Source organism: Dermacentor variabilis, chromosome 7 (assembly GCF_050947875.1).
Source record: "Dermacentor variabilis isolate Ectoservices chromosome 7, ASM5094787v1, whole genome shotgun sequence".
Lineage (NCBI taxonomy): Eukaryota > Metazoa > Arthropoda > Arachnida > Ixodida > Ixodidae > Dermacentor > Dermacentor variabilis.
In genome coordinates, this window is record NC_134574.1 from 161,060,423 (window position 1) to 161,085,890 (window position 25,468).

At 44.2% G+C, this 25,468-nt stretch overlaps 1 protein-coding gene and 1 long non-coding RNA gene across 3 annotated transcripts in view; one reads left to right on the top strand and one right to left on the bottom strand.

The window, feature by feature from the left end:
* LOC142588326 (uncharacterized) overlaps positions 1-25,468 on the top strand; it is a 116,414-nt gene that overhangs the window by 63,461 nt on the left and 27,485 nt on the right. The window lies entirely within an intron of this gene.
* The window catches only part of LOC142588324 (zinc finger FYVE domain-containing protein 1-like), a 65,167-nt gene continuing 42,312 nt past the window's right edge, over positions 2,614-25,468 (bottom strand). Inside the window, exons 8-15 of one of the 2 annotated variants that reach the window (XM_075699934.1) lie at positions 21,949-22,046; positions 20,552-20,651; positions 20,321-20,421; positions 15,659-15,776; positions 14,982-15,149; positions 13,204-13,369; positions 10,795-10,920; positions 2,614-8,804 (exon numbers count right to left, since the gene is read on the bottom strand). In XM_075699934.1, coding sequence (XP_075556049.1) covers positions 8,575-8,804; positions 10,795-10,920; positions 13,204-13,369; positions 14,982-15,149; positions 15,659-15,776; positions 20,321-20,421; positions 20,552-20,651; positions 21,949-22,046 — 1,107 coding nt within the window. In that variant the 3' untranslated portion in view covers positions 2,614-8,574. Of the gene's footprint in view, positions 8,817-10,794; positions 10,921-13,203; positions 13,370-14,981; positions 15,150-15,658; positions 15,777-20,320; positions 20,422-20,551; positions 20,652-21,948; positions 22,047-25,468 lie in introns of both variants that reach the window. The other variant, XM_075699933.1, reaches the window with a different exon arrangement.

Here is a 25,468-nt window from a genome sequence, read left to right on the forward strand (position 1 = left end):
CGAACAGTGTCACTGACCTGCTTGCTTGCAATTTATTTGGCGGATATTTTTATTGCGATAGCAATTATATGGACACAACAGGCGAATTTCCGGCGTCGCCGTGATGTTATGTTTAAAGTCCAAGTGCGATACGATCGCTGCCGAGCATCGCATGCTGCATTTGCGAGGGTGAGCCGAGAGGGATGGTGGCTTGCGGCGGCGCAAAGGCAGAAGGCGAGGAGGGTGCGCGCTGACTTAACGCGCATGCGAAGACGCAACGATAGGGGGGGGGGGGAGGGTTGCGGAGAGTGCATGAAGCGCGCGATTTGGCTTCTACTCTGGCCGCGGATGCTCAGTTGAGGGTGACGGGCGCGTCTTGGGGAGTATCCTGCGGTGGTTTCAAACGCGAGCCAACCTGAGATAGCTGGCTTCGTGTGCGCTTTATAGGGTGTCTACCAGCCGGAAAAACCGGGAATTCTCAGGGATTTCGAATATTCTGGAAATACTCAGGGAAAACTCAGGAAATTTATGCTTCTGTCAGGGACAGCTAATTAAAGGGAACGAAAGTCGCGGTAATGCTTGCTCGAGTAACAGAGAGGGATCGTGACGCATCGTCTTTGACGCCGTGTCGTCTGATGGAGGAGTTGCCAGTGTATATACAGTCAACGAACGACTTCGACTGCTTCGACGTTCTGTTCTAGCTGCTTCGACGTTCGCTGTTAAGCTTTTTGCCGTTCGGCGCCGTGTTTTTCATTGAAAGAATTCGCCGCTGTCAGCAATAGCACCGATTCCGCCTTTGTGGTCCTCGCAATTGGCTTCGAACCTCGGAAAGCACGGTGCCTTGCACAATGCCGGTTCCCGAAAGTCAGCTTCGCCTCAATATAGCGATGTTGCGCGGTTAGCATAACAAGCGTGGGAAGGGGCAATTGCCACGGGACCCAGTATGTATCATACCCGTGTCAGACGGGCGTTTCGAAGGCCTTCCAAGCCCTCGCCGTCTGCACACAGTTTGAGGTGATGCCGACTGCGTTCAGCCAAGGTTAAGCCTATATGTCATAGTCGCATAGTTCATGCGTCTGCTACTGGCGGACTAATTAAGCTACAATTAAGCCATCAGGATGAAGCAAACTCCTCCTGTAGTTCAGTTTTGACTATACGGATGTGAAATAAACCATTCCACATTTCGTATAGTGCATACACGAAAAGCTACGACACAGAGCATTGTCGACATTGGTACGTTGCCGTTTTCGACGGCAAGCTGCCCGCCGCACTCACCAGCACTTCTCTAAATCAAAGGCGACCATGAACAAGTGTGTACTTTTACATACTGTCATGCAGATTCATTGTTTAGCTTCCGAGGTGCACTGCTTGTCTCGTATCTCAAGTTGGCAGCAAGCGTAGGCCCTTCAACACAGCAGTGGAAACAACCGCCTTGTTCAGCAGCTAACAGTGTCTGTACTGGCATCGGCGTTTCCGTGGGAAAACTACGCGTTCTGTAAATGAACGATCATACGTGCAAAGTCCTCATATATGTTCACTTTACGGAACATATCGTGTGCATGAGGAGACGAAGAATGATACGTAGGCAATACAACAACGCTCCTGGTACTACGGTCTCCGGCTCGCTGTTTGCGAAGGTGTGTGGTCGCTCATATCAGCGCCATTCAGTGATGCAACGGTGCTTACATGCACAAAATCTGCCTGTTTTGATATGCTCCGACATTAATTGATGATGAAACGGTGCTTGCATGAAATCTGCCTGTTTTGGTATGCTCTGACATTAATTGATGTCAGCGATGAAGCAGCTAGCATTATATCTCAAGCGAACAACGAGTGGTCATTGTAGCTGCCAATGTAAACAAATGTACCGTTCGGTGCTTTCGACTGTCAGCGGCGTTCTTGTGAAATACAAATGCGGAAAGTCGTGCTCCACATCTCACAGTGAGCATGCGAATCGCTTCCCTGGGAAGAGGTAAAACACCTAAAGTAGCAAGCAGCACATAAAAAATCAGAGGTTAAGGCTACCCGGCCTTGGTCTTATGTTGCAGCATGATATGTAGCGTATGGGCGCTGGCTCTCGTTGTGGCGGGTCGAATGCAAACGGCAATTCGTGGCTATTGAATTCATCAGAATCATAACTGGCAACATTTGACAGAGCCGAAGAGCTGGTGCAGCTGACTGTCACCCGAAGGTCCAGCGCCGTCACGGTTCAGCCTAGCGTCTGCTCTTCGCTGCCAGCGGGCGAGACCAGCATGCCTTGCGCGCCTCTTTCGGTGGGGTCATCCGTGGCGTCACACGAAGAGGTTCGGTCAGCTGCTTGGTCAGGTTCCGGCTTAGTTTTGTGGTTTTTGGCTCGTTTAAAACTATTTTCGAATTTGCATAGCAATGCTAGTATCAGACGCGCGGCAGCTGGCATGTCTCAGGAACCTAAATATTCCACTACCTTGACATTGTCAAAAAATCACCGGAGTCGCACTTTAAGCACCATTAGGTTCTTCGGTATTTCTGCTTTTGAAGCACTAGCTTGGCATGCACACTGTGCCAGAAGGGAATGAGTAAGCATGCTGTCCTTCCAGGTCTCAACAAGCACCCAGAAGTCCAGAAGATGTTTGTATGCCTAGGCATACAGAAATTGATAGAAACAAAACATTTTGTGGTGGCATTCTGCCTTGGCGTTTTAATAGGATGGCAATAAGGTGTGGTTCATCTTTCTGGAGAGTGGACAATCAGCACAATGTTAAAGCACAAATTAAAATCTTCTCAGCCCTTAGATGAGGTGCAGCAGGCATCACTACAACATTTATGAAAAATATGTACTAAAAAGTATGTGTGCACGACACTATTCAATGAGGATGCCCGTGGCCTTTAAAAAAAAAGGGGGGGGGGGGGTAAGCATACATGCTTGTAACATATGATGTACACATATACAGCATAACACTATTTCCACTTGCAATCAAAACACCAATATTGGGCAGCACTTAATTGCATAACGTCTTTAAAAAATATAGCATAGCTTCATTTATCAAAGGACCCAATGCTCATTATACTACAACTTACATAAAATCTTGCTGGCAATCTAGCAACTACAGTAGAATGTCAGTAAGCAGCAATACAACCTAGCAGCAGGGAAAAAGTAATATGAACATTGTTTTCACGCAAACAAGGCTGCTGCTGCGACAAAATTGAGAAGACATAAAACATATTAATGAGGTTCTGCAGTTCCTGACAGAATACCTGTTCTCCTAGCAATACCTATACTCCACTTTACAGTTAATGTGTAACACTGTGGAAGCCAGAGTAACTTTGTGCATGGCTCACATCTGTGAAAAAACAGTGTCAGATGCTATAGAAAACAAAAAAGCTGAGCATTAAAAATGTGCCATCTGTTGAAGAAATACCTAAACAACCAAGTTTTACGGCACCTATTTTCTATCTGTCTCTCTTTTTTTTTTCTAGTGCAGTGGAATGCATGCGAGTCAGCGTCCAATGCTACAATGGTAGCGTGGAACATTTATCAGAATTTTCTGTAGTTGCGATCATCTTTATGCAGTCCGATGCTGGAAACAGTGACAGGCGAGCATGATTATGATTGTATGCCAGCATTGGTGGGAAGCAGACAAGTGCAGCCCTAGAGTAAGAAATTATTCTTATCAAGTTAATGTTCATGCACAAAAAGCCACATGGTTTCATGGTTTCCTGTTGAATTGCTTGTCATACACAAGTCACATTCTATTGAGCCAAACCTTATTTTCAAAAACAACACATCAGTTTTACACAGGATGCGCAGTTGTGCAACAGGTCACTTATGTGCAGTAGTCCACGATAACGTGGTAGATCTGCAAATGCTAGTATCAGTTTCACCGTAGAGCATTGCGACATGCCATTTTTCGCCACTTTCAGTGCCAATTTTAAACAGTAATATTTTCTCTAAATCATGACCAACACGTTTGGTTCAATTACTGTAAATCGTGTGTTTTAATTTTCACCAATATCTCATGACATGTTCTGAGAAAATCAGTCTTTTATTATTATTAATTAGTCTGAGCAGTTAGTCCTTTAACATAATACCATACATTAGATTAGGAATACGATAAGGAGTTCCTGTGTAGATGGTGCCTAAGTGTGTTAAAATGTATTCTATGATCTTTTCACAGCAGCATTTCATAACTGCTGTCCTGCACAGCAGGGAGGGCTCAACACGTGCTCCTGTTGCTCTTGAGGAAGATGACATCTACGCTATCAGGTTAGAAAAGAAATAGTTCTGCATGATGTGTTCTACACGTTAAAATGCAACTGACATAGAAAAGCCAGCTCGAAATGAGGCAAGAGCATGAGCACAGTTGATTGCGATCAGAAGACAAAAAGTTGCAATGGCCAACATAACAACAGGAAACGAGATGACATTGACAGACTTCGTGTGACGAGGAATGCCAGGAGCGCGTGCGACTGCGAGGAAATGAGAATTCAATGCTGCTGGCATGCATGCAGGAAAGGCTGTTCACAGACTCGCTGTCAGCTGCCTGTGTTTCTTAATGGGCCATCTCACTAATCTCCATTACAATGTTCAAAGGACATGGCAGAAAGTTCACTTGGAAGAAATTTTTAAGTTGCTGTCCATTAAAAGAGCTAAATTGACAAACCCATTCCCTTTTGATTCAGAGTTGGATTTCTAAACCACTTGACCGTGAAATTTGTGGAATAATATATTTAGATGACCGAAATTCTTGTGCTGCTTTCACAGCACTGCACATTGAGCATGAAGTGAAGTACAATAATTGAAAATGCATGACCACCTGATGATTGGGCAATTGAGAATGTCTGTAAAGAAAAAAAAAAAATGTGGTTGGGTTGTGCCATTACCAAGCATGAAACTGTAGTACATACCACACATGGCACTATGTTTGTACACTTAAACATGCACCAGGAAGCCCTACCAATTGACACACAGGAACAGAGAAAAATGTGAAACCTAAGTTTACGTTGATCACGACAAATTTGTGACTAAAATACACAAGCACGATTTGCTACTTTATAGGCCAGCTATGAGAAATTGGTTTTCGTTTGTTGGACAGTGAGGGTGTTTTAGCATAGTGTTACTGTTATACCATTACTATCTGCTATCACTGCACATGTAGGGAGGTTACAGAGCTGTCCGTATTTGTCGCTACTCTCCGGCAAGCTTACCGGAACAGAGTGTAGGTAACTCAGCAACAAAAGGGAAAAAATCTGGCACAACTCCAGCCAAGATATGCTGCAAGGCGATCTCGCAGAAATCTGAACACTTTCGTGGCTCAATTACATTTTTCTTAGGACTACCAGCATCATAGCAAACAGCCAATCTTAATAATGATAAAGCTATGCTAACACTTTGTCATCACAGCATGAGATGAGACTAAGCGAGGGTTGTTTGCACCACTGCCTTCTTTTTGTCATGAAGAGCAAGTAGCGAGGGTGAATTAGGATTGAAGCAGGTAGCCTGATTTATGCCACATATGTCATGGTAACCGGCAGCAACTGCCATGGTAAACTCCCTACATGCATGAAGTCGTGGCAGACAACATTATTAAGATGATAACACTATTTTACAACATTCTATTGTCATTCATTCATCCTCCTGTAATGTGAGCATACATGCATCTATGATTGGCCGGGTTTAAAGTCTCAAAGCAAACTAGGGGCCATGAGGGACCTGTACTTTGGTGATGAGATTTGGATTCATTTTGACAATGTGGGCTTCTTTAACATGCACTCAATGCTCACTACAACTTTCCACTGGAATGTGGCTGAGGTGTCAAGGAAATTAACCCACAAACTTGTGCCATGTATCAAAAGGCTGTAAGCCACTGTAGCGGGGTTATAGAAGCGTATTTGCGTTAGTCTAGTCGCAGATAAGCCAAGCATATTTGGTTGTCTGCAATTTCCCAACATCAGCATGCGTTCGTGTGCCTTCATCAAATTATTTCAGGTTGTTGCACGTTTCTTGTCCTCAAACGTGTCTGCAGCATACTGCTTAGAAAAGGCTGCATTGATTTTGAGACCCATTTCCTGCCAGTGTTGGCACTGCCTAGACACTACTAAACACCTGTGCCGTCTCAATGACATGCCTCTGCCGGCTGTCAAACTATGGAAGTACTGGCAACAATGTAAGCGCCCTCCCATTTTCAAAGAGTGATAGGCTATTTGAGCTCCAGTGAATATAAGTAAATAATGATGACCGACTGCCACTTGACAGTGTAGCTGGCAAGCTCGATTCTGCATTAGTTATAGGCCATGTTAACAAACATTTCGTACAGAAGCTTTTTCAGGTACGAAGAAAAGACCTACAAAAGGTTCTCTGAAACAGTAATCCACATAAAAATGTCGGTGCATGAAACTGCCCTACACAGCTATTTGCTTTTGCAAGTAAAAGCCACAAACAAATTTGCCAATGGCAGATTTTAAGCTCACAAAGCGACCACAAAAATTTGTTCTTCAGTATATGAGCAATAACTGTGTATACACAAGCTTGTGAATACATACAATAAACCAATTTGGTTGGTACGCAAGTGCATAAAGCCCTTCTGTTGCTACACATGACTGCACTAAATGAGCAAAAATATGCACATCACATCAGGTGCCCACAAAGTACTATCAAAACACATGGTACACATAGCAAGGAACATTGGAATGCACAAGTTCAGTAAGACATGCATCAAATATATAATGAAAGCCAGAAGGGCACGTAGAACCAAATATAATATCTGCTCTGTAGTATATAGTTAATGACTGTTCTAATTTCAAGAAGCTACTAAAATTACAAAAGATTGCAGAAAAATGTGTAAGAGCAAACGATGGGCACGAATTTTCGGCTTCTCAAGAAAGACTGAAGAGGTGAAGTAGATGTGTGCCTGATGCATCTCAATACTGATATGCCTACAGGGAAACCTCAAGTGAGCATTTGCGAGCTTAGTAATCTTCATTAATTTGATTACTTTCTGATAAATCTTTGAAAAGCGATAAGAAATTGACATAATGAGGTACCCAAGAACAAAAAAATCTTTCAAACTTAATGGTCTCACATTAAAGTGCCCTTGACCAGGTTTGGCCATCGTATACAGACAAGCACAACACACTTCACCTGCTGACTATCACCTCTGCAAAGTTTTACACTAGTGCATGCCCACAGAAACAGATGACATTTTCAAGCCATACACCGCACATCCTCCCTCTCAAGGAAGTACCACAGCCAGCCAGAGTCGAGGTAACTCGCAGAAATGCCGCGACGTAAATCGCAGTCCTAGCAACATCACTCACTATGACAAGTCACTTTGGTAAATCATCCAATGCGGAATGCACAACTCCGCCACCGGAAATGCACCATTCAGGGGGAAAAAAAAGGGGGGGAGGGTTCATTTGCCTCACTGCAGGTTCACACGCCATGTGAACCTGACGCAGTCCCTCGGCTCTAGTATGAGAGAAGGCGGGGAAGGAACGTCGCTTGCAGTCGCTACTCAAGGTAGAAGGAGAGAGTATCTGTTGACAGTCGCGCTTGACTCCTGGTGGTATGGTAACAGGGCATCTTATTTTTTATCTCCTTCAATAATAAATGGTTCTGAACAATTATTCCAGTAAAACAATTTCATATGACGTTTTACAACTTCCAGTGTATAACTAAAATTTGCAATAGGGTCTGATGTACAATCGATCATCGTTTGGAGATGAATCTATAGTAGCAAGCGTCCCTGAACTCATGGTTGCATGAGAAAACTGCACTGTGCTAAATATGTTCTCAGTAGTGTTACATTTCTAAAAGATCTGTGTGCGCATCATATTCTCTTAATAAATCATGTGAAGAAAAGATACTGCTATGAGCACACCAAGAAAAGAAGTAACACTGTCACTGAATTCAGGACATAAATGTCGTTCAACCCACCTCCATAAAATAGTGCCTCTATTTCTCGTCAACACTGCTAATCACAGTCACTTCCGACTACAAATCGAGTCATTATACTAAAATCCTGCTAAATATGCACCACGACCACACTTCGGACAACTTTCAATAGCTGTATGCATATACGAATAACTCTCCAGAAGGAAAGAAAATAGACAGCAGCAGCTTAGATATAAAAATCGGAATGCAGCTCCGCCTACCCATGTCACGGTTGCATACCATGGCACAAAAGACAGCATTTCATGTGCAGGGCAGGACACTGTCATCATGTTTATAAAAGCTCATGTTTGAGTAGGACTTCTGTACAATATCCAAAGATCACTTGAACATAATGCATTCTTCTATTGCACCCAAGCCTAACCACTGTACACTAGAACAAAGTTTATGCTTTTGCTATGATGACAGTTTGGGGCTAACACCCATCCATCCACAATCGCAACCAGCCTGCATGAGAACAAATTTATACAGTAACACACCTTGCGAGCAATTCATGACCATGTAAACCACTGAAGCCCGCAAGTCTGTGATGGTCACTTCTTCAGGACACAACTAGAACTAAGCTCAAACATTACACTGCACTACACTTGCACAGCACCATGGTGTCCCTTAGAATACAGAGTCATCACCTTTTTATGGTCCTGTGCACTACACTGGTGCGGTGCTTATCACAGCTCCAGTCGTTCATCGCACTCCTTACACACACGGACTGCACTTTCCCAGCCACGGGAGATGACAGGCCGGCGAGCCATTGAGCAGTCGTTGCAGACGCCCCGTCCGCAACTACGGCAGTGATGGATCGTATTGCGTGGACCAAATTTTTCACTGCAGATGGCGCACTCGGTCAGCTCATGGTCTGGCTCCCAGTAGGTAGGCCGGGCCGTGTCCTTTATCAAACCTAGAACAGATCCTTGATCGAGCAAAGTTTTGTTTGGTTTCTTTCATCTAGCTGCCTCCTTTGTCAACACAGCTTGATGCAAACACACACAACTGTAACCAGTGTGGCCAGATTTTGCTTGAAAAATAGTCCATCGAAACATTTCTTTCTTAGTATAATAACCTTAATGACAGTGATGCCTCGAATACCAAAGATAATCACTTAAGATGCATAATGATTATGGTTTCACTTTAAACTTGATGTAAGGTGCTTATTGAAGACCCTTCTAAAAATGCTCCATGTTTTACAAGAAACTGTCTTCATTAAGAATTTCATTATATCAAAAAAGCAATAGCATTGCTCTTTTTTCTGGTTTGAAACCTGACTACTGTCTGCTAATTTTAAAGAAACATCTAAAAACAGCAACACTGCACAAGCACAGAAAACACTGTTCTTGGCATGCATGCAGTGTTTGTCTATGCTTTATTGACCGCGTGTGCAATACACAGAGGAATAGGCTTAAGTTTTACAAAATCATCTGCCATTATCAAGGTGTCAACCGAACCAACTTTATGCCTGAATGTTTCGTGATCTCATTGTCCAATCTAATCCTCTGTTGTCCCCAACTACATTTATCTTTCTCTGGCACTTCTTACATTACTTTCAAACAATAAGTTACCTATTTCATGTGCAACATGTCCTTCACGACACTGCTTTTTCCCATGTCTACTGTAACGGTACAAAGACTACTGCATTTTGTCAGATGTTTTTTTTTTTTGTTCCCAATAATATAATTAATCGACTGAGTCTATTTGAAGACCCATGTATTATGCAGATTTCAATTTGTTTGCAAGCTTACCCATTCCTTGTAGGCACATGCTGTACTTATAGCTCTCCCTACTAGCCATATGTTATGAGGTTAAACATGTGTACTTTTTTCCTTGAATGAATGAATGCTACTGAGCAAGAAGTAAAATTTAAGCAGAATTTAAACATGCACAAGAAAGGCATACGAGGTAGCAAAAGGATAAGACAAAAAAAGATCAGCACACATGGCCTGCTCTGGATGCAAGCTCATTTACTGCAATGGCAGTTATTGCCCCCAACTTTGCACAAGGTCAGTGTTTTTTTTTCTTCTTTTTTGCACTAAGTCCCCAAATTATTTTTGATCACACGACAACGATGGTGGCAGCATGAAAGACCGCATTTTGCTGTCCGACATGCAAGACGGTGAAAAACTCCATGTGCAAAACAAAGAATCAAGAACTTGATCTTGAACTGTAGTGCGAAGTGACACAGACAGAGACTAGAAGCAGACAGGATGAGCACTATTTCTCAACTGCCAATTCTACTTCTGTCTGTTTTTAGTCTCTGTACATGTCACTTCATGCTACAATCCAAGATCATGTTACCGTACCAACTCGGCCAACTTTCTATCCTTTTGCACGACTTAAGGACTACCATGCTGAGAGCCACACTGCAAGTAAATGCAATACAGTATCATGCACCAGTTACGGTGTGCCCGTGCACTGCATGCAAAAGCTTTGAAGTGCAAAAACTTGCCCGATAGCTCAATGGTTAATGCGTCGGGCATGCAGCTGCAGATTGCTGCAAGAGCACAGCTTCAATTCCCGGTACAGGTACTCATGGACATAGCTTCATTTTGAAACAGGAAGATTTATTTTTGTATTTTTATAAAGCTTTATAGAAATTGAGGTCGGATAGGAGCTGGCCTGACAACCACGTAATGACACAATGACAAAAACGTAACGGAAAGACAGATGGACAAAAAATAGACAGGATATGGACACAGCAAACTCTCTTGCAAGCGATGGGCTGCTGTCATAGTAAACGAGTTGTCAGGGTCACCAAAAGACAAAGGCTGCACACAGTTTTGAGCAGAACATGCAGTGCTTGAGCAGAACGTAAGGCCAAGCAGTGCGAATGGATAAGCAATACTGCAAGGGGGCAAGTGTGCTAGCACTATTCCAAAGAACAAGGAGACACTCACCGAGGGGGTACTCCATGGCAGATGCAACAGCGCCAAGCGTGCTACGAATTGCCTCCCCCACTTTACGGGCTGTGAGTTCAGACTCACTTCCTTCTTCTGGAGATGCCGTGGCTGCTTGGTCACTTTCTGCAGAAAGTAGTGCAGTTAAACCTCGACATGACAAACTTCAATATAACGAAATTCTCAATATGACGAAGTTTGTTTATACATCATTCTAATATAACAAAATTTCACTGCCGTCACAAAGGAATACCGAGACAATAAATGGAAACTTCCGCAGGTGGTAAAATGGTTTAATTGCAAGCAGCTGCTTGTGAACGGACATCTAAAATTGCATGCAGCGCGACCAAGAGTGACCTCTGAAGAGCAACAGTCATGTTCAGTATAAAGTCTAAGTGCGATAGCGTGGGAGGGTGAGCAGAGAACACTGTTTAAGAAATCTGTGGCTGAGAAGACAGTGGCATGATGAGTGCTATTTTCTCTCGTGAGCAAGGGGAAAGGGAGGGAGTGAGCGTGTGGTATTGAGATCAAGTGTGAGCATGATGGGGAGGTTGACATGGCATCGTGTGTGCTGTTTTCCAGGGCATTTAGTACTGGAGCTTGCATAATTTTGCGTTTCGGATATGCCTTGAAGCGAGAGGCAGATTAAGCAGTCGCTCCCCGCTGCTGGCACTTTTGGATGATAGCATCGCCCCACTGTGGCCAACTATCTGTCGCGGAGGTTGGAGTGGACACGAAAGCATGGCTGGCTTCACCACTGATGTAATGAGATCATCGACATGGCAGGAAACCGCATCTTTTGTCAGTGATTCTCGAATTCAAAAAATGAAGTTTTTTTCTCATTCAGATTTGCTTTTTCCAATTGCCCTATAGTTTGGAAAATCTTGCGGCCCCTTTCATGCAAATAAATCCATTGGCAACTGTACTTATCCGCATGAAAGGTGAATTTTCAATACAGTCGATGACCAATAATTCGAACTTCACAAGGAACGTAAATGAGTTTGAGCTATCGAATGTTTTAAAAAATGAATGTATAAAAAAAAATCACTTTATTTGCGTTTTAAGGTCCCTGTGCATGGAACAAGTGGTGGATGCATTGCTGCATGCACTTCCGGTTACACACAACCAAGTCCGCCTGTATTTCTGCCAGTTTTGAGTTTTGCTGTATGCCGATGCAAGGACTGCAAAGGCTCGAGTCAGATCCGTATGTGGAAGGCTCCGGAGCACGTGGCACATCATCATCCGAGTCAGAGTCGCTGTGATGGGAGAACTTGCCCAATTATTTCGTCCACGTTCAGTTTGGCGCACGACGAAATCGTGTTGTCAACGTCTGCAAATACTTTAAATCTAGTGGCGGCCGGAATCAGCACACCGCAGCCCAGCAGGTCATCAATGATGTCCGCATTTAAGCTCGCTGTGGTAGGTGGCAGGTTCAGAGTCTTCAGTTGTGGAGTCTGGCTCATTCGGGCTACGACTCTAGACTTGTATGGAGTCAGACTGCGAGGGCACCGTTGGTGCGATTTGATGTGGCCTATTTATAACTTCACGAAAAAGACTTGGAGCCAGCAGAGCGCTCTCTGGAACGCAATCTAAATAAACAAGTGCAGCATGGTAGAATGCGGTGTGCAAAGCAAGCCAACAAACAGAAAATCGCGACAGCGCGCCATGTGTGAGGGTGCCAAAAAAGGATATAATGATTGCGATGTTGATGTGACCTTACAATTCAGGCAAAGCCTCCAAGATTGGTAGCTGCAGTTAAATCTGAGAAGTGTAGGGCGGCGATCAAGGCAAGGCCCCAGAAATACAGTCTAGCGTGTAATCTCTGAGGCCATACTTGATGTCTAGTCGAGGTTGCCAGAGAAAATAATGGCAGCAGAGTTGGTGAGCGCTACAGCCGCGGACGGAGTCCGGATAATCGAATGTAGAGCTGGCGGCTTTCCGAAATATTGGTCGTCTTTACACATTAAGTCTATAGGGCCATTGGCAGTGCTGTGAAGGTGTCCAAATTACCGAGCATGTCCAGATTATCTGTGTCCGATTTATCGGTCGGCGACTGTATAACAAAGCAGACTGCCGATATCACCAACTTCATTATATCTAGGTGCAACTGTACTTGAATGTCACTAAATCAAATCGACTACTGAACGGTCAAATAATTCTATTTGCGAATCCTATATCTACTATGCGATTTTCAGAATACATTCACACACCTGTATCATTTGTGCAACTTGTAACGTGTCTGAAATTTCATTCATCCTAACATATTAAGTATATGGGGCCAGTGGTGGTGTGCTGCAGGGCATCCCGAATAATCAAGCTTTCACTGTATTAGTCTACGTGCTGCGCTCCGTTCCTTTCGCAGACATTACTGTTCAAGTAATCGCAGTTTCCTTTTTTATCCGAGCTCACCTTTATCAAAGCAGCTGTCGCAGACTCTCACAGGGTCTGTGCCCCAACCACGTTCTGGCACAGGTCGCTTCTTGGACGAGCAGCCTTCGCAGAAGCCATCACCACAGGCACGACAGTGGTGTTTTTTCTCTTCAGGAGGAAATTTGCTTTTGCACTTGTGGCAAGCCTGCAGTTGATTTAGCGGGCACACAATGGTCAGTCATTCTCGCAAACGAAAGGACTGCAACAATGACTTTTCTTTTTAAAGTTTTCTTTTTATATATCTGTGACCAAATAATGTCTTTGAAGGTCATCAAAAATAGCTTTTAAAATAGAAGCATTCCACCTCTCAAAACATGACCAACTTCTTATGCTTCTTGCCAAGATCACACATGTCTGACTTTACCACATATTGTTTTTTTTCCCCTGAGAGGGGCTGCCCTATGACATCAAGACAACTTGTAAATATGAATGCAATTTTGCGTCATGTCTCAGATTTCTTTATGCCTCCCAGCTGTCAATAACTGAATCCACCCAGTCCATCGTGTTGCATGCCATAGCCAACCCAACATCATTCATCCTTCAAGAGCTCATATAACCATATTTCAGTACTGCTGCTTAATTTGCTGGCTTTTCTGACATATTTTCCGATTATTAAGACTCTTCACATGGTTAGTCTTCTTTGTTGTGGTATTGCAATAGGGTAATTTAGTAAAACAATTTAATTTTCTTTGTAGTGTCGCTTTAAAGCCCTTGACCAAATGAAGGCTCCAGGATCAATAGTGCATGATTAGAAACTTTTCACTAGTTTTCTGGATGCCCAGCCCACTATGAGGATTGTAACTGCAGAAAAAGGAAAAGAAAAAAGGAGTTTACAGTCAACGACCGGTTTTCTAGATGCCAGATTGTTCGGACATGCCTGATAATTCAGATGGCTTCGCGGCATCACCATAGAGAAAGATTGCATCACCACCTACCCTGTTGAGTCTATGTATAAGAACGCCTGAAATTTCAAAAGCAAGAACCCTTCGCCGTCCGATTTTCCAGATTTCTTGCTGTGACCGCAGGTCCGAAACGGCATTAGTCAACCATCACTGCCGCCATTTTGATTATCTCGCCGCCTAGAAACGGCGCTTTTGCACGCAGTTCTGCTGGCAGCTGTAGGTGGCAACGCTAGGCCTAGCTGCTTCAACGTTCGCTATTAAGCTTATCGCCGTTCGGTGCTGCTTTTCATTTAAAGAATTCGCTGCTGGCAACAATGGCATCGACTCCACCTTTGTGGTCCTCCCGATTGGCTTCAAAGCTCGGAATGCACGATGCGTTGCATAATGCCCATTTTGGAAGGTCGGCTTTGCCTCAATACAAGCGGTGAAACATAAGGGCAGTATTGCAGTGAAGCTTAACAAGCGTGGGAAGGGCAATTGTCACGGGACACACAATGTATTCCTTAATTATACACGCGTGCACACGCCGTCTCCTGTCAAAGTACGAGCACCAATATGCCAAATAAGAGTACTGGCAAGCCTTCAGAGCTTTTTCAGACGTGCCTGTGGCTTTTTGAGCCCTTGAGGGCAGCAAAAGACAGGTATTAATTTTTTTGGACTGCCCAATTTTCCGGACCTTTCCGCAACCCCTAGGGAGCCGGAAAAATCGCACGTTGACTGTATACACTATTCGTCACCCCTCATCAACTAGCTTCAGCTGAAGCAAAGAATTTTTGAAGCTCGACTTTAGTCCTCCAAATGTGGAATTCCCATGTTAATTGCCAGTACAACTTGCATTCAGGTTAGAGGTTTTACCTGAATCTTGTAGTTGGGGACCCAGTATGAAGGTGCAATCTGGTCATTTATCCAGTCAGACATGGTGCGTGTTGGTCGTGCACTGTACGTCGCGACTGTCTCCGTGATGGTCTGCAGCCCATCGAGAACCCTCTGTGCAGTGATGCTGGGCTCCTGTGTTGACTTGTCCTGCAAGAAACATACTTTCCATTTTTTCTAATACTATGAGGCTCTACTTGATGAACTAGTCGTCCAGAACCTATTTCGGACCTGGCAAAATAGGAATTCTAACATTTGCAAAAATCCTGTGGGCACACAGAGGCCAAAGTTGTGAAGTTTACAGAAAGCTCTGGAGCAATGGCAGGTATGCACTTTGTTCGACTGGAAGGAGAAGGGTTTTCAATGCCACCAAATATTGCAGATGAGGCTGAACAATTGCTCTTATTATACTCCATTCGACAAGTGCATGCCATGCTGTGTCTTATTTTTTAACCAATGCACTCATAAATGCGCTTCCCCATTCTTCAACAGAAAAAAAAGAAAGATGCTGGTAATGATAGCTTTTACGGTCAATTATGTACTTGCATAGACCCCGATGCAAAATAATATTACTGAAGATTGATGAAAAGCAGGAAAGGGCAAACAAACACAGGTATTGCAGGGACTATTCAATGCAACATAGTGCAAAACATGCTTACACCAGGCCAGACGTGCACTATTTCGACCCTGGTCACTGTCTCGTCAGGGTTCCTGTTGCCGTACCAGTACTGGCGGCTCTGGTAGATGACACCGCAGCTGGGACACTCAAGCACATATCTGGACATGTAAGGGCACACGGTAAATCAGTGAGATAAGCCAACAGTGCCATCCTATCACATTACATGTCACAGTAATCTCGGAGGCTTTGTTGCCACAATAAAGGGCCCCTCACCAGGCCGCACAGCAAACTTTGGTTATGCGCTGTAAGTTGTTATGTGCCCTCTATGGAGTGTTCTATAGCAATAATTTTTCCAATTAATTGATTAATATCAGACAGAAATATTTGAAGTTCTTCGAACCACGACTTCGGGAGGCGAGCCTCACTGCCAGTATAGATTCTCTCCACTTCCCCCGTATAGTTTCCACAAGCAAAATTCCTTCCCTGCGTTCTTCCATACCGGAGCTTGAGGATCGCGTGAAGAATACGTCACGGGTCCCGCCCTTCTTTTACTTTCTCTCTCTCTCTTCAATGTTTTTGCTGAGCAGCGGATTTCCGGTTACGGTCTCGCGCGCGAGCTGTTGTGCTAGTCTTGTTTCATGCAGATGATTTTGCGCGCTCTGCACGAGAACACCTGTTTAGCGGTATAGGTCAGTCTCACAATCACGAGCGCTGAGGCAGGCGCGTGAGGATTAAAGAGTATGATTGCAATGCTGGAACACTGTAGAAGATGTCAGTTTTATACTCTGCACATTCAACAACACGACATGGGAACAAGCAGACGAAATGGAAGTACATCTTTCTTGCTACGCTACGTAGTAGAACAAAAACGCGTAGACATTCGATATGTTTTATTATTTTTCTAAACTTCAATTCATTTATTGAAAGAACAGATTAAACAAATAACTAATGTTGCCTTGAATAATTCTCAAAGTCATGTGTCACTATGAGCGACGTTGCAGCACTGCTATGTACGTAGTCGCACTTGCATGATAAATGTCGACACACCAGCTGGGAGCACGGCATCCATGAAGAGAAGGGCAAAGGGTGTCTGGTTTGCATTTTAAGCTTTTTCTGCGGTGCATAGACATTCAATAATTAGCCGACACGGTGGTTAGCGCATATTGTATACACTGCATTTGCCGGCTCAACGTGCCCAGACCTGGTGGGGGGTACTTTAACATGTGTTTGCCACTGAAAAGCAGCAAAGCAGTGGATGTCATTCCATTATATGTTACCAAACATGGCTTGCTTATCGAGTAGGTGTAGAGTTATTGACTCATATTTAGAACATAAGGATTGTGCAAATTGATAGAAGACCTGAGACAGCAGAGCAATGTATTCTGTTTTACTCAGATAGCAGCCAAGAACTTAATGTACACATGCCAAGCCTTGCGTATCAGATTATTAGCATCTAGCATAGTCCTTGAAGCTTTGTGGTCATACATAAACTGTGCAAAACCCAAGTAACCCAAGATGGAAGCTGTATGAGCACATACTAAGTGCAAGATGCAAGAAATGAATGGAAGATGAAAGATGAAAGCATTTGTTTGTGTATGTAATACTGAAGTAATTGTAAAAATTATGGCTGTTATTAAAGATAGACTTATGGTTAACAAATTTTCTATCACACCGGTCACAATTTGTCGTCATTCAAAATGTTTCAATGGATCCTGTGCCTCTTACAACAGGGATGCCACAGGGCTCAGTAATTGGACTGCTGTTATTTTAATTTTATGTATGGCATCAAAATAATGTTGGCTGTAAAATTAAACTTTTTGCAGATGACTGCATAATATACCAGGAAATTAGTAATTCTGAGGACCACAACGGCAAAAATAGCTGAATGGTGCCATAAGTGGCAGATGACCGTTAGCACAAACAAGACGGTTTGCTTGACAGTAACAACAAAAGTAGTACCTTTCATATTTTTCCTGCACCCTTTATGGCAGCCCCATAACTGAAGTTCAACAGCACAAATATCTTGGCTTAAAAATATGTCTAACCTTAAGTGAGCACCAGATATTAGCAATGTCACTTCCTGTACATCATGAAAGCTGTTGTTTCTTAAAAGGTATCTCTCGTTGGCACCCACAAACATCAAACCTTTACCTTACACCACATTTGTGAGACCCGTTCTTGAGTATGCTAATGTTGTATGGTTCCCTTACACTAAAACCACGGAGCAAGAAACATTTAGGAGAGGAAACTCCGCTATTTGCGGCGACCAGAAAAGGTCACAAGCCCGCGGAGCCGTTATCGTGCTGGCGGCGCCCGGCAGCCTGGAAAGAAATTACCGCCATTGAGAGCGCGCCGGAGTAGCCTGCCCGGGCGCTGCATTTTTTTTTTCGCTGCGGCTTCTACGACGCGCCGCATGGCGCCGCCACTGTATACGGCCCCATCGGCGCATACAACAATTGTGACCTTATCTGGTCGCCCGCGCTCGCTCGCGCTGACGGGAGTTTCACATCCTAATTGTCTTACTCCGTGACTAAAACTAACCTAATTGGAAAATATCCAGAGAAAGGCAATTCGGTTCATTAACAGAAAATATAGGCACAGTTATTCACCTAGTCATCTAACGTAGCCGGGACTTGCAACACTGGCACTTTGAGCAAAATGTGCTCACTGAAAATACAACACAACAGACTAAAAATAGACGCCTCAGACTACAGCAAGATGCAATGGCAGGTACACAAGCGTTCCCACAAATATGTATTAAAGGGGACACATGCCACCAAACTTTCAAGCCTGAATTATGCATTGCGTGTTAAACCATATGCATCTGACAGAATGCGAGCAAAATTTTAGCAGGTTTGGTGCGGTAGAAAATGTGCATTCAAACTTTTAAAATATAGTCGAGCCATACAGCAGTCTGGCGACACTTAAAAGTGATGAAATGAACTGTGTGTTCTATGTGGTCAATGCAAATGCTATGTGATGCAGGTGTTCTCTGGTTTCTGCTGTTTTTATCGTGCAAGCGAAGGAATCGTGGACACGATGCAATGGTGATGCCCTTTCGACACAGTAGGGTGCCAGAGGGTGGGGAGCAAGTGTAGTCCAGCACGGCACACGCATGGTTTTCGCATGCTTTCGAGCAGGCCACACAGCAGTGGACCCACATTTCTTGCTATCACACAAGCTTTGCCAACATGGCAGCCGACGGTGGTGGGACGTGTTTAGAACTCAGCTTTCTTTTTTTCTTGTATAAGTACACGTACTTCCTCCGTTATTCTCAGCTGCAATGATAAACTGAAGACATTTAGCTGGGTGACCACGTCATGGCCCCTTTAACAGACTGTTTAAAAGACTAACACCAATAAATTACGAGAAGCAGGAGGAGAAGGAAGCAGCTATAGAAAAAAAAAGCCATGTTGACTGTTTCATACAAAAATGGACACTACACAATGGGGGAAAGGATGATAAAGAAAACTATAAAGTCTAGGATGGCCAGCTTGACGGCCATGCACAAAAGTGAACGTGAAGTTCGGACAAGTCCAGTGCCGTTCTAGTAGAACGAACAGATTTTGACGGTACAGCATAGACTGCTTATAGCGCAAGTGTCTGGAGTTGCAAGAACATTTTTCAATCGCTGCACATGTGTAAAACATGTAGACCAAGCAGCCGTGCGCACCCTGTGGCACCGCTACCAGCTCCACAGAACTAATATAGAACGGCAACTAAGATTTCGGACTCTGTACAGCGTCCTGCTCGATTTCTCAGGGTGATCTGCGGTGTCGAAAACATGGCCACCGTGAACCAAGATGCCACCTTCTGAGTGATGCCTGTGCCATCTGTACTCTAACTTTCATTGTCCAAATGGTTCCTTCGCTTTTCAAGTGCCTGGTGGCATGCTGTCGCGAGAAGCTTGCCCTTGATACGTCCGTACCTGTGGAAGATTGGACATACTATGACATGTATGAGCTGAAGTGACAGCTGCAAGTGTGAAGCGGAGTTTGGTTTCTCGGGCGATAAGCCAAGGCAACTACTGTCAATGCTTACAAAATTTGCTTGTGTGCGTACTGGTAGGACCGGTAGAAGCTTGCATGGAAACATAAAGCCTACAAGCTCAGAACGAAATATGCAGTACATTGTTTAAACTGACAGCAGTCAAGGTCATACATGTCATGTGTGCATGTCACAAGGATGCGCATCACGACAGATGCATACAAATTGAAGAGCCAAAGCCTCCAAAGAGGGACAATTCGCACACATTCAGTGTGGAGGGTGTACTGCTGGTCAAGCAAAGGCTTCCCAGTCTCCTAGGCAACCCCTGCACGACCGCAACACGCTGCCGCTATTTTTTTTTCCCCTGTTCCTGGTTCATTCTCTCTGCATCGCCCTTGTCGCTCTACCCTCCCATCGGCCAGTGCACCTCGTTGAGAAGCACACTTGCCGCCATGCTTTTGTGCAGAATTTTCCTGCAGAAGCCGCATTAGTAAAACTAGCATTTCGTACCGCGTGACTGCACCATAAGTGGTTTGCATATATATGAAGTTCTATGGGAAGGTAAACAGGAGCCAGAAATATTTGCATTATAGCTGGTTGTGTTATAAGTGGTCGACGCTGTACCTACATGACACTGACAAAATATGTCTAAAGTGTGCGTGTGTCACATTACTACAGTGCTAAAAGCCTTCAAAGGCAGCTGCATACTTCTTACCCTGACCACGCAAACTTCACCCATGCAGCCACGGCAGAATCATTCTTGGCAGCAGTCTGAGGAGTGAGAATGACCTTGCGACCCGACTTTTCATAGCAGTCCTGCATTTGAACAAAGAAAGGTGGCAGAGGTTGAGGTCAACTAGTCTTCCAATGCAAGTTCACCAATCAATGGACTGCTCAATGAAACGATGGGGCTTTAGCCTCCTAGAGCTACCCCTTGGGCACTTACCTTGCACTGGTGGACCCGGTTGTCGAGCTGGTATTGATACTGGCAATTGGCATCACAACTGTGAGTGTCTTGGTGGTTCATGGTCTTGTTGCACCGAGCTCTGTAACCAGGGTATACAAAATTGAAGGAAATGAAGTGGGTATTCCTGCAGCACAAGCCAGCGACTGCCAGATCAGTTGAGCTTCATTGATTGGTCGGATGATTGACAGCTCAGAGCAATGCTCCAACTGTGAACGACTTCACAGCAGAACACTCCGAATCATTTTTGCCGCTCAGGGTTCAATCTGCGCCTAAATCGAAATACACCAACAATTTTTCATTCCATTCCCAATGGAATGCGGCCATACAAGCTTGCATGGATATTCAAGTGGTAAAGGCATCAATATTTCAACTGTGTTCTCTTTAGAGCACTGTGTATATGCAACCAAATATCGGTGCAGCATCCAGCATTGTGTAAAAATTATTAATTTATAAGATAACACTTTACAACGTGGTTTTGGTGCCTGGAGTTGTAAAAGCATAACACAAATGTGGAAATCACACCACACACACAAAATTGTTGCTACAGCGTGCACGTGACAGGAAAATACACAAACTTCAGCTTATAGAGCAGTGAAATACAGTACAATGTCACTGTCCTGTTATACAGCAATGGATTTACCTGTAACAAAAGCAAAATCAAGATGTTTTAAAAGCTTGTGACGTTGAGCTGAACAAATGTCAGTTTTCAGGAGACCAACACTGAAGCCGCTTCGTAGGATATATACAACATGAATAAATAGCCGGTTCTAAACCTAGACATTTGGTCTATTAGAACACTTTTATTTCCAGGAAAAGAAAGAAAGGAACAATCTAAGCCATTAATTTCATGTAAACAGCACAAAAGTAATGGAGAATACAAGAACCTGTCTTGTTGTTAGCCCAGTTTGTTACACTTTAATCTTAACTATTATTTACATTTCATTATGTTAATTAATGAAATGTATACTAGCACAGTTAAAACACATTCCCAACACAGACGGAACCAGCTGCAACAATGATTAGGTCAATGCATAACCATTAGGCATTGCTACCAGAAACACAGTTGAAATTGCAAAATTGCATGATATGGAAAGCTTACTCAGCCAAATTATAATTACTAGCAACGTATTAGTGCCAAATGGCTGTCGTATCAAACATGACAAACTTGTTTTATAAGGGGAATGCAACTGCACGAGAAGGACAGCATTTATTCAACGTGGATAAGTGTAGCACTTAAACCTGCAAACTGCCCGATTTTACATAATCTAATATGTGCACACGATACTTTGCGTGGTAAGAAAGGAATTGGCAATAAAAATGAAAGCCAAAATTAAAGTGATAGCTTTTCTAGCGTCAAAAAACAAAAACAAACTTACGCACAAGCGATGCACACAATGGGGCAGGTGAAATACTGGTCAGGAAATGGGCTTGCAACAGTTTTTTCTATGTCACCGCTGAACTTGTCGTTTAGAAGCTGAAGTGTGAAAAATAAATGCACCATACAGTCAGTGGAAGGCACATGTAGAATTGTCTATGTGCAACCCTACGTTTGACGCTATCACAGACAACAAGCACCAAGGTATATATAGGCACCTTGCTCCGGTGAAGTGGCACTGCATGCATTTATCACCCCAAAATTGCCACTCACGAAGCTGAAACGTATGTTTGCTTCTTTGCTTTTTCAAGCGTAGAGAGCCAAGAACTTGCCCTGCCCAGCTTGTGGCAGCATTTAAACTCTGAAATGCTCGCATTTCCATATTTGAGTGCAACAGTGGCCAGTAATTCATGACACGCGCATCTGTACTTGTAGATCATCAGATGCATACTCTTGGCCCACAATATGCCGCAGGAGATGGTGCTGTGGGAGAGTGGCATGGGGAAACCCATGTTGCTTTTCTTTGCTTGCTAGGCCTAATACTTCAAAAAAGAAAAAGAAAAAAAGAAAAGAAAAGAAAAGAAAAAGCAAACAGCCCGAGGCAACCGAGGGCACTGAATGTCGGCACATATAATATATTGTTGTATAACAGTGGGTCGACTTCCCGTATTGTTTTTCGCAGTGTATTCTACCAAGCATAAGTTTCAAGTGCCTGGATAGGCGCTTTTCAAGCCTACTAGACATGCAACAGTTTATGTTATAACATCCAATGTTCCTCGCGAGTTTTCGCATGGAGCCCACATTCTGCAAGTTTTACAAAGCTCACTGAAAAATTGAAAATTCTTTCGAAAGCGTAAGCTTCTATGCAAGGTGCATATATACACCAATCTGCGCAATGAACTTGTAAGCCCAGTGCCTCTGTCACTTACTGCAGTACAGCTTGCATCATCGTGATGCATTCGAGATGGAAACAGCAACGAAACCGACGTCACCTGGGCCAGATTCGAAATCCAAAAACGAAAAATAATAAAGTCGATGCCATTTTCGCAGTTATGAATTTAGTGCTCACGGCTTGGCATAAGCGTTCGTACTGTGAGCAGAGAAGTTGCTGCACAACTAGCACACACACACACACACACACACACACACACACACACACACACACACACACACACACACACACACACACACACACAAAAGAGGACTCATCATTTTACCACACATGTACATAATTTCTACTACCACCACGAATACTTCATAGTGTTTGGACTAAGTCCATGCGGCCTAGGTCAATTGCGTGCGACACAACCAAATGCGTGCTCCGAACAACAATAGCTGATCACGCCCTTGGTTCATTGATTTCCAGAAGTTTTCACACATTTCCTACGTGATTTTATATATCGAATTATGGCTATATCTAATTATTTTGCGATCACCGCGCTGTTCGATATATCAAGGTTCGACTGTATATACAATACAAAGATAGTACCCATGCTTAAAGGGATACGGACACAAAATCTGAACATTTTACGATAATACAGAAAATGAGTCCTCAGTGTGCGAGTACACCGAAAACAAGTAGTCACTTCGCTCATTTTTCAGCGGATGGCTTTATTTTTGGCGTTTTTGTGAGCGCGCGCAACGCCGCCCGGCCCAAGCGAGTTGGAAGGCGTGACGTCACGACACCCCCGTCGGATAGCCAGCCGGCCGGCCACGGTCATTCGAGGTGCGCCGCCGCCGCAATCGTGAGCATGGATTCGGGTTCTGGTGCCTCTACCAGCGATGAGTACACGTCTGTAGATGAGGACCGTTCCAACTTAGTGAGCCTTCCGCGTCAAGCGGCAAAGAAGAGCAGGCGGCCTTGAACGTGCCGGTCAGGCGGTCCGGGCCAGCAAAATGTTAATTTCTTTTTCTAGTAAACTTGAAGTGCAGCAGCAGCAGTTCCTAAAATTATGCTACGTAGGATGCAAAGTGCCTAGTTTCGTGACCCGCGTTGAGGCAGAAAGGGAGCTATTACGGCTGAATCGTAGGTAGCGTAGCTCGTCGCTGTCGGCTTTCGATCGCTGCGTACTTCGTTTTTACGCGACGAGGCACGGCATGTGTAGAATTTTCCAGCCGTTTCATAGCCCTGTGTTTACGGCTACTTTCACATTCACGCCATTAGAAGCCCTTTACTGGTTGAACTCGTTTAGATAAGCGGCTGCGCTAGGGACCCGTCGACCAGATCACTTAGCTACATAGATTCTGTGGCCATAGACAAAGGAAAGTCTTTAGCTGTGACATTTAATAGGGAAATGCTGCGCGAACAACCAAGTCATGAAACCCGACGCATGATTATGCAGAGACCTATGAAAATCCGTAATTTTTTGCTTGAGGTTGAAAAGCAATGTGTGAAACGGCAATGTAGATAAATGTGCTGCGCATTTTAGATTACTAGACATGTATGCTGTTGTCTGGCGTTCATTCACTGGCTGTGTTTTGTATATTTGATTAATTAAAAGAGCGCTCGTATGCTGTCGTTCAATATTAGACGCAGCGAGAGTGCACACAACATGACTATATTGTTTTGTGATAAACACATGGATCCGCAGGGTAAACAATTTCTGTCACAAGCAGAGAATATCTGTTCTTGCACAGCCAATGAAAGGCTAATTTCCCTTCTTTCAACAGGCACTCCTGCGGTAACCGCTGCGGCTACATGCATACAGAAAGAGAGAGGGTCTGTTGCAAGAACAACAAAAGTTGGCGAACACAGCTAACAGTTACGAATGCGTCACTAAGCACCAGCTCTTTGAATTGCATTGCCTCAACAGGAGCCTTTTGAGCGGCATGCCAAGGCTTTTGAGCACAGCCGGGTTAGCTCGGTCGCATAAGCATCGTTGACGAAGTGGTCCGCGCAAGTGAAGCCATTTTTTAGAAGTCTCCATGCTGGGTGTGGTGGCTGACAGGCACGTATGCAAAGTTCACGCACCTTGTCTCTGGGAGACGTGCGCGACGGCGTGTCATGACCGATAATGCTGCTATAACAGCCGTGGACGCAGTAATGTCTGGGCATTTTCTTCCGCTACGAAGAATGCTTCAATACTGATCGACGACTGTGCGAACACGCGTGTAAGATGCACCACCTGCATGGAGCGCTGACGGGGATAATGTTTCAGGCAAACCACGTGCGAACATAGCTGATGGCGATAAACAAACGCTGCGAGGGACCGACACTCCGGAAAGACTGCGCCGGCTGTGGCTGACCTTGGCCGAGCGCGCGCGGGCACGCGGGGGTGTCATGACGTCAAGTTTCAGCTTCTCCCGGCGGCCGCTTGGAGGCAAGGCGCAACAGAAAATCGCAAAAGAAAGGTGTTTCTCGTTTTTTTTTTTTCTAAGCAGCTTGTTGTATTCGTCATTTTTAACAGTTCAACTTTTGTTCTGACGCAGAAAACCACCCACCAATTTTTGTGTCCGTATCCCTTTAAACGATATGGCTCTGCACGAGTTTTACTACTTGTTGTAACACGATACATTTCACC